The following is a 16,789-nucleotide window of genomic DNA, read 5'->3' on the forward strand; positions in this document are numbered from 1 at the left end:
TTCAACTCAAACACCGTTCTTTTCATAATGTGACTATCTTACAATCTTTTCAACTCAAGTATGATTTTTTTCATAATCTTATTATTTTAAAATTCCATCTCATATATGATTCTTTCCATCACTTTTTATTTATTTATTTTTATTGGAATGCTTTTATAAGAATTCTATAAGAAATTAATTTTTACAAAATCTAAAACAAAATTTTCATTTGAAGTTTTATATATCAACAAAAATCAATGATTTAAGAAACTAAAATTTTATTTTATTAATTTGTTTTTATTTTTTTTATTACTGTTATTGTTTTGTTAAATTTTCAATTTTTTTACTTTTTTTTAAAAAAAAATTATTTTTGTTTTGTTTTTTTTTTTTCTTTCCAGTAAATAAAGAGAGTTATTTAACTGATTTTTTTTTTTTCTGGCATAAATCTTATTTGTGTTTAGTCTTTGATAAAAAAATTTCTTTAAATAACTAGTTTTTTTTTTTATTTTTTATTTTTTATTTTTTATTTTTTAAAGTTTAGATAAATATATTTTTATATGAATATAATAAATAATAAAATATTTTTGCCTGCGTAATATTTTTTTTACTCCCCCCTCCCCCCAACTTCAAGATCCTGGCTCCACTTTATTGACTGGGTGTCCCTCTTGGAGGGTTTTGAGGAACCAACTATGTAAATGGGGGTAAGGATGGGACTGTTTTGAAAAACTCGACGAATTTTGTAACGGTTACAGGAGTGAAGAAATTAAACGAAAATGAGGATGAGGAATTAGATACCCGGCCGCTTGCCATCACTAGCCATCCCTAGTGAAGACAAGTTATTATTAGTTATTAAAATCACTAGCAAATCATATTTTTAAGGATAAATCTTTAAAAAACTCCTCAAGTCCTTGACATATAGATTGAATATCATGATTATTATCACCACGGATTCGGCTCCTCTGCACCCCTCTCACATATAGATCTTCAAATGTATGGTGTGTACAACATTCACACTACACTATACAGTAACATATAGTGTATGTGTACACAAGTAATTCTTTCAGTTAGCTTAACCCTCTAACCAAAAAAGGTAATTCTTTCAGTTGGTTTTACATTGTAAAATATGCGCACGCGCGCACATATGATTTATAATATATTATAATGAATCAAATACATTATTTATATGTAATGGAAATATAAGTATATTTTAATATTATAACTTAATTGTAATATAATATTTATGCATAAAATGATATAAATCCTATATAACAATAACAATATTTTTTTTTGGTAAGAAATTGTTTATACCATTATAGAATATACGCTATATATTAAATCAAATTTAGTGTTACTCAGTATGTATAACAGAAGATTATATAAAGTATAATATCATATAAACTTATATAATGTGACACATTATATTGAACTTAATAATTATTATTATATTTAAAAAAATATAATATGATTCAGATAATAGTATATAAGTGGACAGACTAGTGTTTGCTTTCCAGCGTATAATTTATATAATAAATTAAAAATTCATGTTATAAAATATGCTGAAGTTGTCAATTATCCAGCGTTTACTTTCCTTCGTTTCTGACTTTTGTGGCCGGTGGCCTGCCAACCAAAATGGACCTTTATAAGCAAGCAGTGAAGTGCACATTATCAAATTTGCTTGCATTTTCTTTAATATATATATATATATATATATATTATCAAATTATTTCTTTAAGCATCGTTCTCACACTTCGCAGTGTTTACTTTTTGCTTATACTTTTTTTATTTTTGAGATAAATTTATGTTTTATTACAATAGAAACAACGTATATCTTATTTTTCAAATGGATCAAATCCTTTGTATACCGATAAGGTGGAGTTAGATGGTGGTAGATTTTGAACTTTTGACGCTGCGTTCAGAGTAGAGATTTTTATATTTTAAGTAATTATTTTATATTACACAATCTTATTTTTTAAAATTTTTTATAAAGACAAATTGCTCTCTTTTTTATAAAGTCCTTCTAGTATCAAATATAGCAACACTCCACTAAAAGAAAAATTAGCAATAAAAACGTTTTAAATAATATTATTACCAAATAAATTAAAAAATATTTTATACAAGGTATCACCACAAGTTTAATATTCCTCTTGCTAACATTTATTTTTGACAATACTACTGATAAATTTATGTTTTACTACAATTTACAACAGCAACCAGTCATGGACCTAAAATAGGTGCCCACTGGATTTGTTATATTTTTATTTTATTCAAATTCTTTAAAATTTACGAAGATGTCCCTATTAGAATTACAATTCGTCCCTAGATTCTTTATTTGTTATTTTTTACATTTTATACTTCAAATTTTTGAGAATTTATAAAGCTACTTCTACTAAAATTATAATTCGTCCCTACTAATTTTTTTTTTATTCTTTTTGCATTTTATAGTTTAAATTTTTTAAAATTTATGAATAAAATTTTATTAAAATTATAAAAATAGACCTACTATGTAAGTTTATCCCCACAAATTAAAAAGTTATTCCTTTTTACAAAAAATTTTGGTAGGTCGCCTCCCTTCACAAAATTTTCTAATCCGTCACTTACAGCAATATCTATGTTATATTAACTCCAACAATAACAGGCGCGTTCATCCAATTTCATATGAGTTATAACTTGGACGTAATTCAAATTTTACTTGATTCGTGTGTATGAATCCGTAAATTAGTTGGAAACCCCGGTTGGTTTTTAAAAAAACATGTGTTATATTTTTCAAATGGATCAGATCCTTTGTATCCCGGATAAGGAGAAGTTAGATGGTGGTACACTAACAGACCACACACTCTCAAATTTTCCAAATGCCTCAACACGTCAAAAAGACAAAAACACCCTTCCTATGTATCCCGGATAAGGAGAAGTTAGGATCATATTTCACTGACATTTTTTTTTAGGTTTTAATATTTTACTTACCTCCTTAGTGTATTAGCGGATTTGTGTAATTTTACAATTTTGCCCATCAATTATATATTATTAATATTTATAAAAATTTAACGTTGAATCGAAAAGACAAAAACACCCTTCAAAGTCAAGACACACGTTACAAAAGCAACGGTGTGCTCGAAACGGCGTGAGGCAGATTGTGACCATCGCGATGCTTCAACGGAGGACGCTGACAATTAAACAGCGAGCAGTGGGTCTGTTCGTAACGGCACGACAGCTTGGAATGTCAGCGGGCAATGAACTTACCGGCGAAGACGGAGTACAACGAAGCCGGCGAGCACAGATGAAAATGGCAGTGAGCTGGGCTGCCCGGCGTGGATGAAGTGCGTGAAGCGGCGGTGAAGATGAGCTAGCGATGGTGGTCGGCTGGCAAGGATTGTTCACGTCGGGACTCGAGACTTGTCTCTGCAACATCTAGTTAGCTCTCACCGTCGGCGTTGAAGATACCATCGCCGGAGAAGATGGGTTCATCACTTGATTTATTTGGTTGTTTAAACAATTTCGGTCTTAATCTCAAGCTAACTCGAGCTATAGATCTGAAATTTTAAGGAGTAAAAATAGCTATAAACTCAATCAATTCCTCCTACAAAAGCATCATTGGTGAACTGAGCTCGTCCTTATGCCAAGCGCCTCACCTACAATTTAGTAGTCGATAAGGAAGTATCACCATGTTACACGAGTTTTGATTCAATTACTGAGAGCTTTAACGGCCACACCATAACATCTTTTTGTAACCGTTGGACAACTATATCATTTTGTCTAAATATTATAATTTATTTACCAAGTCTTGTAATACTTGCAAATATTAAATTGCATATAATCAATCAATATATATAATAATATATTATTTGAATAAATTATCTATATTCAACAAATAATACCCAGAAACGATTTCGCTTTCAAAACAAAAAAAATAATAATTATATTCAGTTCTTTTTATTTTCTCATGTTTAGTAGCTTTTTAGTGGTTTAAAGTCCCTATTTCTATTTGTGATAAGCTTGAGAATATGACCATTTTTTTTGGTCATACAAAGAGAGAGTGTGGGAACGGTGATGGTGACGCAAAATGGTGGTGGGTATTGGGGTTGTGAATATGGAAGGACATTGTTGTACTCTTGAGTTAATAAGTTTAGGATAGTTTTGTAATTATGCACTAGATAATTAGGTTAAAGATATTGAAAAGGGTAAAATTGACTTTATATATATATATATATTTTTGATGACATCAGCACTAACGGTTCGTTATTTAATGAGAGAGAGTAATTTGCTACCTAAATCAAAAGGTTAAGGGAGGTAGGTGGAGTATTAAAACCTAAAGGAGTGTAAGTGGGATAACGAGAGGGGGTAATTTGCTACCTAAATCAAAATGTTAAGGGAGATAGGTGGAATATTAAAACCTAAAAGGAATGTAAGAGGGATATGGTTAAAAAACATGTGAATGAGAGACGTGTTGGGAATGAGATTGCAATCCTTATCATCTAAGACGAATGTTTGGTTATAAAGATAGTATTCTACTATTGGATACAAAAGGATGTTTGGTTGTAATGTTTTTCAAGAGTAGTGCGTATTATTTGGTTAATCTAATTTAAATAGGTTATGTTTATTAATATAGATATAAAACATAAATAATTAAAATTTAAAATTTATACATAATAAAAATATATATATTTTTAATTTTATTATCTCATCCTTATCATAATTTTTAAAAATTTGTTGTGTTATCATGTTATCATACAAGTATTTCATATCCTTACTTCACAACATCTGGTCCTTATTATTCTTTATTTCATTTTTCTTTCAAAAAATCTTTATTTACATAAATATATAATAAAAGGAAGAAATTTTGAAGACCATCTTTTTAAAGTTATGGTGTGAAAGTCAAAGATTTTGTATAAATATAACAACACTCATTTGCTCAAATTACTTTTACTTGTTAATGTATAAATTTTGTGCATGTAAATACCACTATTATGTTTTTTCATATTCACGTTAATTTTTTTTTTTTTTTTTTTTTAAATTAGTTTCCAATACTTCATATTATCAAAAAAAAAAATTACCCCTTATATATATATATGTATACTACACACGTATATATATTGCCAGATCAGCCTAACTTTGAGGAAGAGTTTTTAGATAAAACAAATTCCCAATTAAACGAATCAATCTAGCACCATATGCAGCTTGTTAAATGTATCCACGTGTACCAACTCCCAACTACATGATTTAATTATTTAAAAAAATGGAAAAAAGAGCCGGAATCAAAACAGTGATCCAAAAAGTCCAAACAACAAACAACTAAAAACCCTAAGAAAAGTATACAACCACGCATAGTTTATATGAAACGTGCCCTAGATTATGCAATTGTCAACTGGTCAATTGTCCTAGCTAGTGGCAATATGTTAGATAACCACCATCCGTGGGTGTCACTGTGTGTGGAGGACAGAGAAAAGAGATTGCGATTTCATACTTTTCTTCTCATAGTTAGTGTGTGTGTTTGTGTCTATGCCATATTTGAATTCTTTTCCTTTTTTGGGGCCACAGAAATAGTATTTCAAGCTAAAATGGATGTGCCTCCATTCCCACTTGTGACTTAATTAATAGTCAAAAAACAGCGTCTTAGTTTCGCGTGTCATGGTTTCTCTTGTATTTAAAGTAAATTTTGCATCACATGTCTTTCTTACTCCAAAATTTAGTCGACTTGTCCTTGGACTACTTTTGGATAAGTTGAATCCTTGAATATAAATCCGACCATTAATATTAATTATACAAAGTGATTATTTTAAAATGATCTCAAACTTGACGTATCTGAACATTCCATATTTTTTTTTAATAAAGATTGTCATATCTTAGCTCTTTGATGATTTCTTCAAGACTAACTACGTGGGGGAGGCTCAAAGCTCTAGAAAATGATGAATACTAGCAATGGCCTGTGGAGAACTTCGCCAACCTATTGGCTACCTCATTACTATGCCGACGAACATGACTAATACTAGACGAGAAAAATATTTGCATCCCCTCTTTGATATAAAAAGCAATGACCATCTTGCAGCACCACATCACACACTATCTTAGAATCACTTTCAAACCAAATAGTCCGAAGATTCGCGTTTAGAGCCGACTCCATTGCTTTTCTAAGACATACAGCTTCCGTTGATGTTGTGGACTGAGATGGAAATGTGCCAAACACCATTACTTTCACAATTGAACCCGAAGAATTTCTAAAAACTATGCCTCTTCCACCAATGTGCAAAGATGGATTAAAAACTACAAAAGTTGGAATTTGTTTGAGTGTTTCTCAAGTTAATCATAGTGCTTTATTTGAAGTGGAGAAATCTTCAATTGAGTTGGAACTACGAAGAGATTCTTGTTTCAGGTGGAACTATGTTGAGTACGTACGTGAAAATATAATTTGATCACACGTTAATTCCGTGAAGAATTGGGATGTTCAAAGTTGCTGATTTTGGTATGCATAGTCTACTGCCAAAGTTGAATTGGTTCAGTGACTTTGAATCCGTTCAACTGTGACGTTGAATTTTGGCTACTGCCAAAGTTGAATCTATTCAAATAGGGCTAAACCGGTTCAACTTGGACAATGATTTGTTGGAAGCTGCGAGAAACAATTTCCTAATTAGTTTTGGAAGTTAGAAGACTTGGGGGAAAGACTGAAGATTAATTGAAGAAGAAGTTGTACCTACTATTTTAGAATTGAAGACGGATACAGTAATTTCTTGTAGACAAGTTAGGGAATACTTATCTAATAAGGAATTGAGATTTGAAGACTCTATAAATAGAGATGGGTATGAAAGGTTTAGAGAGAAAGAAGAGATCGAGAAAAAATGTACAGGTTTTAAGGGTGAGTGTTGTGAGGAGGGGGAGAGTATGCGTAATTCCTGAGTGTATACATGTAACCTCAAAAGTGATGATGAGTAAGTGAGTAGGGTTTTGACATGTGATTGTATAATCTCTTCCTTGATTCATAATAGTGAAATCTCTCTGACCATGAACGTAACCCTAAAATTAGGTGAACCATATAAAATTTTGTGTTGTGCGTGAATGTGTTTGATTGTTATCTTCATATATCATTGTGTTTAAATGATGCGATGATACTTCCGTTGTGTGTGATGAATGAAAAATTTAACTTTCAACAACAGTCGTTGAGTGAGTTAAAGGGAATAAATTATATCCTCAACAAAATTGCCTAGTACAAAAGTTTGATATATTTTATGTTTTCCAAGTTAATGATGTAGGTGTCCTTGTTAATTTTCTTTTTCGATACTCAGTGATGCTTGATTTTATGATTTAGAATGTGTCACGTCAATTAACAAAAAAAATTATTTTTAAAATGTAATAATCTTACTTGATAAATGATAAATTGATGTGACGCATACTGAATCGTAGAATCAAGCATCATAAAATATACAGCTTTACCCATGACTTATAATTAGTAAATAGTATATGCCCATATTTGATTCCCCCAGTAGTTTTTCCAAAAAAATAAAAAAAAGTATCATAAAAATATACTAGAAATAAAATAATGGAGAGATCCAAATCCTTAAATTAATCACTTGGTTGATCATTAAATGATTAAATAAATTAAATGACGATGTAACCAAAGAATTTCTTTGCAGTTTCCAAGGACAGTGTTGTCAAGTTAAAATATAGACAAGGGGCTCTAGAATCAAATGCATAAATTCATGGAAATGTTTGTTAAGTTTCCGAAATGCCAAAATTTAGAGTTAGTCACATATTTTGGCATATCTGTCACATGAAAAGGAGAATTTTTAATAGAATCAGTGGCACAACTAGTTTGGTAATCCAGACTTGCTTTAGAGTTTAGCCATTAGATTTCCATTTTATTTTATTTATTTAAAAAAAAAAATAAGATCAATATCGTTTTCATTATACAAATCAAACATGATGACAATAGGCTTGACCGTTGACTTTCATTGATCCAAGATTCATCTCCACATCTTCTTTGATTTTTCTCTCCCTCTTATTTTCCAACTCTTTTGTGGACTAATCTTTGTGGACTATCACATTCATTATTGGTGGACTCCATCATCAATGCTAATGTCCATCTCCATCCATAAATAAGCCCCTGCCTATACCCTTCTCTTCCCATCCCACTCACGGCAACCATGGCCAACCCTTGTGTTTGGCTAATATGCTTATTCTCAATCCTCCTTGGCAGTAGTGTTCTTCAACTTGAAGCTTCTCACCATGTCTATAGACACCTCCAATCTCTTCAATCCACTTCCACAAATCAGCCTTACAGAACTTCTTATCACTTCCAACCTCCCAAGAACTGGATGAATGGTACTCTCTTCACAAACTCTTCCTTGGAAATATAACATTATTATTATTTTTCATGTTTCTAATAGTTTTTGCTTTTTCTTCTTCTTGTTGTCATTTGACTTGCTCTGCTTGTGGAATGGATAAATGGGGTGTCTTTGGATTCACAGATCCTAATGGTGAGATCTTTTTTCTATCTACTCTTAATTGTTCTGGTTTTGACCATATTTGAGTTATGATGAACAACAAAGGACTGATGAAATAGCAAAAATCAATGTTATAATCTTTCTTGATTTTGTATTCTAAGACCTTAATTCACTTTACCTACAATTCAAATCAATGTACGTTGTATTTATATTAAGTGTATATATGTATAAGATTAGAAATTTTTGGTTTCAGACCATGCAAGCCCTATGATAGAACACTAAGACATTATATATTTTGATCATATGTTTTTCAAGTTTGAGTTATCATCAATGGATTAATCTTTCTTGATTTTGTATTCTAAGACCTTGATTCACTTAACCCACAATTCAAATCAATGTAATATGTATTCATTTATCATTCAAATCAATGTACTTTGTATTAGTAGTATAAGATTAGAAATGTTTGGTTTCAGACCATGCGAGTCCTATGACACAGAACATTAATGTATGCAACTTTTGCCAATTGCAGGACCTTTGATCTACAAGGGAATTTACCATCTGTTCTACCAGTACAACCCAAAGGGTGCAGTTTGGGGACACATAGTGTGGGCCCATTCCACGTCGACTGATCTCGTTAACTGGACCCCACATGCTCATGCCATCTACCCTTCCCAGGAAGCTGACATCAATGGCTGCTGGTCTGGGTCAGCCACCTTCCTCCCGGGCGGCAAACCGGCCATTTTGTACACTGGAATAGACCCTCAGAAACAACAAGTCCAGAACTTGGCTGTGCCCAAAAACCTGTCTGACCCATACCTAATAGAGTGGGTTAAGTCACCCTACAATCCACTGATGGCACCCAATGCCATGAACCAAATCAACGCTAGCTCATTTAGGGACCCCACCACAGCTTGGCTAGGCCTAGATGGGAAGTGGAGGGTCATAATTGGAAGCAAAAGACACCACAGAGGACTAGCGATTCTGTATAGGAGCAAAGATTTTGTTCACTGGACTAAGGCTAAGCATCCTCTTCATTCAGCCAAGGACACTGGAATGTGGGAGTGTCCTGATTTTTTTCCTGTGTCTAGTGTGACACAAAATGGTCTTGACACATCCATGATTGGTTTGGGGATTAAACATGTGCTCAAGGCTAGCTTGGATGACACTAAGCATGAGTACTACACAATTGGGACTTATAACCATGGCAAGGATGTTTACACCCCGGATAAGGGATCCGTGGATAACGATTCCGGTTTGAGATATGATTATGGGAAGTTCTATGCGTCAAAGACATTCTTCGACAATGTCAAGAACAGGAGGATATTGTGGGGATGGATCAACGAATCGACGAATGCATCCATTGATGTCTTGAAGGGATGGTCAGGAGTTCAGGTAATTTTTCTCGAGAGTTCAATAAAAATACACACTCACAATATTGCCTCTAACGAGACTCAAACTCTCAACTTTCTCTTTAAATAAGAGAGATCATACCATCTGAGCTAATGGTCTGGACAAAGGTTTGAAGTGTCAATTCAGCCCATTCAACCGCACTGCAGTGGCTGAATTTGGAGTCAATTGTGACTCATTAGAATGGGTTATAAAAATGTTCACATGAATTTCATTTTGCAGGCAATTCCTAGGAAAATTTGGCTGCATAAATCTGGGAAACAATTGGTGCAATGGCCAATTGAAGAGATCGAGAAGCTACGTACGAAACGAGTTGACTCGCCAAGTACAGTGCTCAAGGGAGGATCAGTGGTGGAAGTTTCTGGGGTGACAGCCACACAGGTGAGATTTTGGTTATGGAAACATTTCATCAGCTAGTATATTTGTTCATTTGGACACAAATATGTGCTGGTAGTAAATTAAGTACCAAGTTTTGAACTTTTACAGGCAGATGTAGATATTGCATTTGAAATAACAGAGTTTGAGAAAGCTGAAGTGTTGGACCCTAGTTGGACTAACCCACAAGTGCTTTGTAGCCAAAAGGGTGCATCAGTAAAAGGTGGGCTTGGACCATTTGGGTTACTTGTTTTGGCTTCAAAGAACTTGCAAGAATATACAGCAGTGTTCTTCAGAGTTTTCAAGGGTCAAAGCAAATATGTTGTGCTCATGTGCAGTGACCAGAGCAGGTCCTTTCTCTCCCTCCACACACACACACACACATATTACCTTTCTTGTTTAAATAAAGATTCTTAATCTGTTTTTGTGTAATTAACAGGTCTTCATTACATCTTGATTATGACAAAACCACCTATGGAGCATTTGTAGATGTGGACCCTGTTCATGAGAAATTGTCACTAAGGAGCTTGGTAAGTTAACACAAATATTTTAATATCTTGAACAGTCTTCACCCAATTATTTGATTTAATGTTCCACCATTACTAAAAAAATCCTTTATTTAAATAGGGTAAAAAGGGCTGAAAACAAACATAATCTTTAATATTAGTTTTAATAAAATAAGTATTATAAAAATTATACTAGATTGTCACATTTGTCGGTCCTAGACATTTAATTATGCAAGAAGCAAATGTCCTCTATTGTCCCTTTGCAGCCATGATACCAGTGTAAATCAAGACAATATATTGTAGTGAGAGTGTGTTCACTACAATAGCTTATTGATGCGTGTCTGACAAGTTTAGAATTTTTCTAATTATATTGTTAGCGTCTTGTTGTATATTCAAAGTTAGCAAATCATCCTTCAAAAAGGACAATATCCTATATGTATTGGTGTACTTCTTTGGTCTGCAATCTTTTTCCATTGTCAATCTTTTCACCATTTTTATGTTATGTTTATGTGCAGATAGATAACTCCATTGTGGAAAGCTTTGGTGGAGAGGGAAAAGCTTGCATCACTGCTAGGGTTTATCCCACATTGGCTCTTGATGGTGGGGCCCATCTTTATGCCTTCAACAATGGAACTGAGAGTGTAAAAATCTCAAGATTGAGTGCTTGGAGCATGAAGAAAGCTCAAATCAATTGAAACAAAGTAGTGTGCCTACACATTAGTGAGAGCGAGATGTAGAACAAAGAAGATTTTTTTTTATTATTTTTTTTCTCAATAAGTTTATGACAATTATGGTGTTGTACCACATAAATAAAATAAATAAACAATTCTGATCTCTCTTTATTGCTCCTTTTCAATATATTTTTTCATTGACCTGATCAATTTTGCCACTTGCGATGAAAATTGAATTGAAGTAAAATAGACACTCCACTTGATTCCAATTTTTTTTTTCTTCTTTTTCCCTTTTTTTTTTTTTTTTTTTTTTTTTTTTGACCCCTTTAGTATTGGAACTGTGTTAAAGATGTTTGCTTGTCAGTTGTCTCAACCTTGAACCTCTTCTTTGGAAGTGACAAAATTTAAAGAGAACTGCACAAATAATAAGACTATACATCTAATCTTTCCCGGACAAAAGCCTTGAGCACTGGGCTAGCCCTATAGAGTATCTATCCACGCTTAATACCGAAACATGATACCTTTTGAATTGCATGAAGAGACTGCCCCTGTCAACAGATCCTAATCCTTTGGCACTCATGCAGGACATGGAAGTACTCCAATGGTGTATGGATTATGGAACAACATAAGCACACACAGCTAGTTTGTGAAGCTTGGGACAGATAGAAGCAGACTGTTCATGTTCCAGAATTTTGTGGTTTAATTACTAGAAAAGAATGTTGTGAATCACAAGGAAACATAAGATTCAATTAGAAAGACTGGGGATGGATGAAGATCGCACATGTTACATAAGACAACATTAAAACAACTCGTTTCGGATTTGAGGCTGTTAACCATTTCACGAATGCCTAGCAGCATTTCCATCCCTTCCTTTGAATTGCCGTCTCTCATCTGTTACTTATTCATCGTCGTCTTCAAAATCTTCCTCTTCTTCTTCATCTACATCACTTTCTTCTTCTTCTTGTTCAATGTCATCATCCTTAACAATGAAACCTCCGAGGGTATCCTCATCGTCATCGTCATCTTCGTCTTCCTCATCGTCTTCATTTCCAGTATCAGGTTTTTTTGCTACTGCGTGTTTACTGATTCTTCCATCCTTGATAGGTTTGCCATGCTCCTTGGATCTAGTAGAATATTTGGGCCTCGAAACCTTTCTTATTTTTGTAATGGACTCCTTATCATCTTCACTCTCACCAGTCCAGTCATCATCATCACCGCCTCTACCTTTCTTCCTCTTTCTCCTTGTGCCTTTCTTCCTTCTATTCTCAAGAAGGTCATCATTGTCACTATCACCAGTAGACTCCTCAAGGAACCAGTCCCAAGACTTGGCATCACAGATCATTTGCTTTGGGAAGTGATCAAACTCATGCCCTATTATGAGAAAACCAAATTCTGCATTTCCACAAACAGCCATGCAATTAGCAAATACAACATAATCATATCCATAATGGAACTCTGAATGACAAGTGTATATACATATATTTATAAAAAAAATATAATAGTAGTTATAGGGCTCTAACTAGAAAAACACACATGACAGTATTTGCAACAAAATTACCCTATATATGTCCAAATAAAAATACTAATAGTAAAAGAAACATGTAGCATAAGGTAGAACTCAGTGTGAAAACATGTAAGCGTGCCCCAGCAAGTTGGGAGCTAATGGTTCTATAACATGTCAAACCAAGACTAGATACACAACAATGATGTTCAATGTTAGTTGAAACATTAGTAGTAGCGAATATTGAAAAATCACGGCCAGCTACATTCAATATATAATCTCAATATATAAAACAGAGAGGGAAATAAGTAACATGTTGACCCATCCATTTTCCATCTTCACAGTTGTGCTACAGCCAGTGAGATATAAACACTTACAATACATACACGTAATGAAGCATTAAGGACTGTTTAGATGTCCATTAAATTTAATTTAGAATTCACATAAGAATTCAATCCAATGTAAAAATCTATCATCTTGAATGGAACCATTTAGGAAAATGTTAGCTTCATCGTATTTAAGTTATTTCGTTCTACATGGTTTTGCTTAAGCTTTTTATAAATGGTTTCAAGATTCAAAAGATCATTTTGTAATGAATTCTGTTTAAAAGAAAGTCTGGTATGTAAATAGTGAATGAGGCCATTCCATTAAAAACAGGTCCCAAAATTTTCAGACAGTTGGTCGACATTAAATGGGCAAGGCAATAAAATCAAGATGTTTTGTCATAAACTAGTAGTCATTTACCCAAAGAGCACTGTCATAAATCTCATACAAATTTCATGAGCCACATTGGTGGGTCTTGTCGATTTTCATATTCCAAATGCCACCAAGTTTACGATAATTTTCTCAAACTCACACGTTCCGTCACGAAAGAACTTAAGCAAAGGCTATTACAATGACAAGAAAGATAAAATCAACATCTGTAGCAACTGACAACACATATACCATCCTTAACACAGAAAACCCAGAGCATATCAATATCAAGTAACACAAAGTTTCAATCAGACCCAACCATTTCAAAATAGCCATACTCAAAATACACTGTTCAATCAAACCAAACCTTTTCAACATAGCAATTTCAAGTGAAAACATCACTTATGTTTTAATTTCTTGAAACACAGTTTTAAAGTGCGTGTGTGCTTGTGAGTTCTTCAGGATTTGTCTTGAGATGACTAACTAAAGTAAATAACTTTGCAATTCATCCTCATATGAACATCATTAATTTAACATACTAAGATTTTAAAATGCATATATGCGTGTGTGCGAGTGTGTGTTCAGAACCACACCTTTGATGGGGTCAATATTTGAATCATCAGCAGAATCGAGCTCTAAATCTTCAACACCTCTCAACCCATAGCTACTCTGTAAGCAGTCAGCCAATTCATTCACATTCCCCAATTCACTATTCATCTCACTCTCATTTTCGCCTTCAAGCTCGGTTCTTTTCAAAGTGAACCAAACAGGCTTCTTCGCAGAAACACAGAACATATCTCCACCCTCCATTTCACCTCTCTCTGACCTCCTAAAAACCCTAATTTCACCACTCGCACGATTACGTACCCAAATTGGGTTATTTCCAGTAACTTCGAAACAAACCCTAGATTCTGAATTTGGGTCTGTTTGGCTCTCATCTTTTTTAAATTCGAACACAACGTGACGACGAGAAATGGTTCGATCATTGGAATCAAACCCTAATCCTCTTCCTAGCTCTCTCTTAAACCCCTTTTTCAGTAGGGTTTTTGAACCATCTTGGCCTTCGATTTCCATTGGCTTTTTGAATTTGTTTAAAACAGAGAAACGTGAAGAACCCAACTGTCCAAGTTTAAAAGGCACATTGGTTAAATTATGTTTACCTCCACGAAACTTTTCTGAATTGCACTGTCCTCCTTTTGATTTGTTTCAAATTATAAACTTCATGTAAATTAGAGCATCTTCCACCTGAATTTTCAAATTTCATATGCCAAATTCATTTGAGGTGAGATGTGACAAATTGACATATAAAAATTTTAAAGATTTCGGGCACATATGTCAAATTTATTAATTTATTAATATTTTGTCTTTTAATTAAGGGTGAAGTACAGTTACACCCCATGAGGTTTGATAAAAGGACACTCAGAGGAAACTTATATGTTTTTTGAACAAAGACACCCACAGAAGGTTCAAAAATGGACAAAGATACCTTTTACATGAGAAATTGACCAAATTACCATTTGACCGTTTAGGAGACTTTTTTAACTTTACAATTTAATAAATTGAACCAATCTATCCTCATGAACAATTTATGCATAAAAAAAAAAAAAAAAGTAAAATTTATAAATGTCCCGACTTCTTAAAAATGTAGACGTCTAAAATAATTTTTTGATTCAATACATATATTTCAAATAAATTATGTTTTGTTATTACTTTATTTCTTTTTATTTTTTATTTTAAATTAAGATGCTTAATTATTTCATTTAAAAAAATTAAACCAATCTCTTTTCCTTAAAAATAAAAAATATGGCATCAGTATAACTTTATGCATCTTAAATTTATTAAATTGTAAAGTTAAAAAAGTCTCCTAAACGGTCAAAGGGTAATTTGGTCAATTTTTCATGTAAAGGGATGTCTTTGTCCATTTTTGAACTTTCAGGGGGTATCTTTGTCCAAAAAATAAGTAAGTTTCTCTGAATGTCCTTTTGCTAAACCTCAAGAGGTGTGGTTGTATTTTACCCTTTAATTAAAAGACTAACAAAAATAAAATGACAATGCATAGTATCACTGTAAATCACATGCTTTACTGCCCCCCTTTCTCTTGAAAATGCCACATGTGTTGAACCAGATCTTCTTGGAGTTGAGAATGTGTTCCTCTGTCGTGAATGCGTAAGTGATTTTAAATGAAATCCAAGAATTTCGCCATGTGATTGCGTGACATTGCATAGTCACAACCTTCACCCTTTGTTGCATTGTAATTGAGCGGAAGACATTCTTTTTTCCTAGTTGTTTAGTCAACCAACCAACACCTCCCACCCCCTTTCCCAAGGAATTGTTTACACCCAGAAAGATCAAAACCTTAGACTTAATACTTCATGAGGCACTAGGGCCAATACTTTTGTCACGTTCATCTTCAATAATCATGTTATGCAGTATAATGTACTCCTTCATGACATGTTGAAGTGTTTGACGATCTCATAAACGAGTAGGCCTATTAACAATCGTAAAACGCGCCTGGAGCACTCTAAACGCTCGCTCTACGTCTTTCCTTGTTGACTATTGAGTTTTCACAAATGTCACCCACGATGGATATATGCCATTAGTAAGATAATATCCCATCGTATAGTCATGGACATTAATTGAGTAATTGGCTGGAGGAGCTCGACCTTCGAAGAGGTCGATGAATAAATGAGATCGATCCAACACGTTGATATCATTGTGCGATCCAGGTAGTCCAAAATAAACATGCCATATCTAAATATCATACGAAGCACGACTTCTAAAATCAATGAAGGCTCGTGGTGGTCTCCACGAGCATACATGCCTTTCCACGCAACTGGACAATTTTTTCACTTCCAGTGCATACAGTCGATGCTAGCTAGCATCCCAGGAAACCCACACCTTTCACCTTCTGCTAGCAATCTACAAATGTCATCGTTGTTTGGTTTTCTCAAGTATTCTTCGCAAAAAATATGAGCAATAGATTCAACAAACCTTTATAATGATTCAATCGAGTTAGTTTCAGTGATTCTCACACAATCGTCTACAACATCCGTTGCAACTCCATAAACAAGCATCTTCATTGCAACTATGACCTTTTGAAGAGGTGACAAACCAAGACAGCCTACTCGATCTCTTTTTTAGACAAAGTACAGGTCATAATCTTCCACTTGATTAACAATTCGAATAAAAAAAAAATGGATAAGCCCATCTCCTCCGTAATTGACTTAT

The 16,789-nt window shown here is 33.6% G+C and overlaps 2 protein-coding genes across 2 annotated transcripts; one reads left to right on the forward strand and one right to left on the reverse strand.

Annotated features, from left to right (window-relative positions):
* The first annotated feature begins 8,035 nt into the window (after positions 1–8,035).
* LOC132280758 (beta-fructofuranosidase, insoluble isoenzyme CWINV1-like) lies at positions 8,036–11,530 on the forward strand. The gene is made up of 7 exons (XM_059782488.1): positions 8,036–8,286; positions 8,433–8,441; positions 8,938–9,800; positions 10,038–10,196; positions 10,302–10,540; positions 10,630–10,720; positions 11,212–11,530. Exons 1-7 carry the CDS (start codon positions 8,109–8,111, stop codon positions 11,389–11,391), a joined length of 1,719 nt encoding a protein of 572 aa, XP_059638471.1. The 5' UTR covers positions 8,036–8,108; the 3' UTR covers positions 11,392–11,530.
* Positions 11,531–12,093: 563 nt separating this feature from the next.
* LOC132280759 (uncharacterized) lies at positions 12,094–14,664 on the reverse strand. The gene is made up of 2 exons (XM_059782489.1): positions 14,155–14,664; positions 12,094–12,759 (listed from the first exon to the last, which is right to left on the reverse strand). Exons 1-2 carry the CDS (start codon positions 14,633–14,635, stop codon positions 12,266–12,268), a joined length of 975 nt encoding a protein of 324 aa, XP_059638472.1. The 5' UTR covers positions 14,636–14,664; the 3' UTR covers positions 12,094–12,265.
* Between the last annotated feature and the right edge of the window lie 2,125 nt (positions 14,665–16,789).

The sequence above is a fragment of the Cornus florida genome, unplaced genomic scaffold (genome assembly GCF_030987335.1).
Source record: "Cornus florida cultivar Cherokee Brave unplaced genomic scaffold, ASM3098733v1 CherokeeBrave_3.0.0_Hap2_Chr11, whole genome shotgun sequence".
NCBI classification, from domain to species: Eukaryota; Viridiplantae; Streptophyta; class Magnoliopsida; order Cornales; family Cornaceae; genus Cornus; species Cornus florida.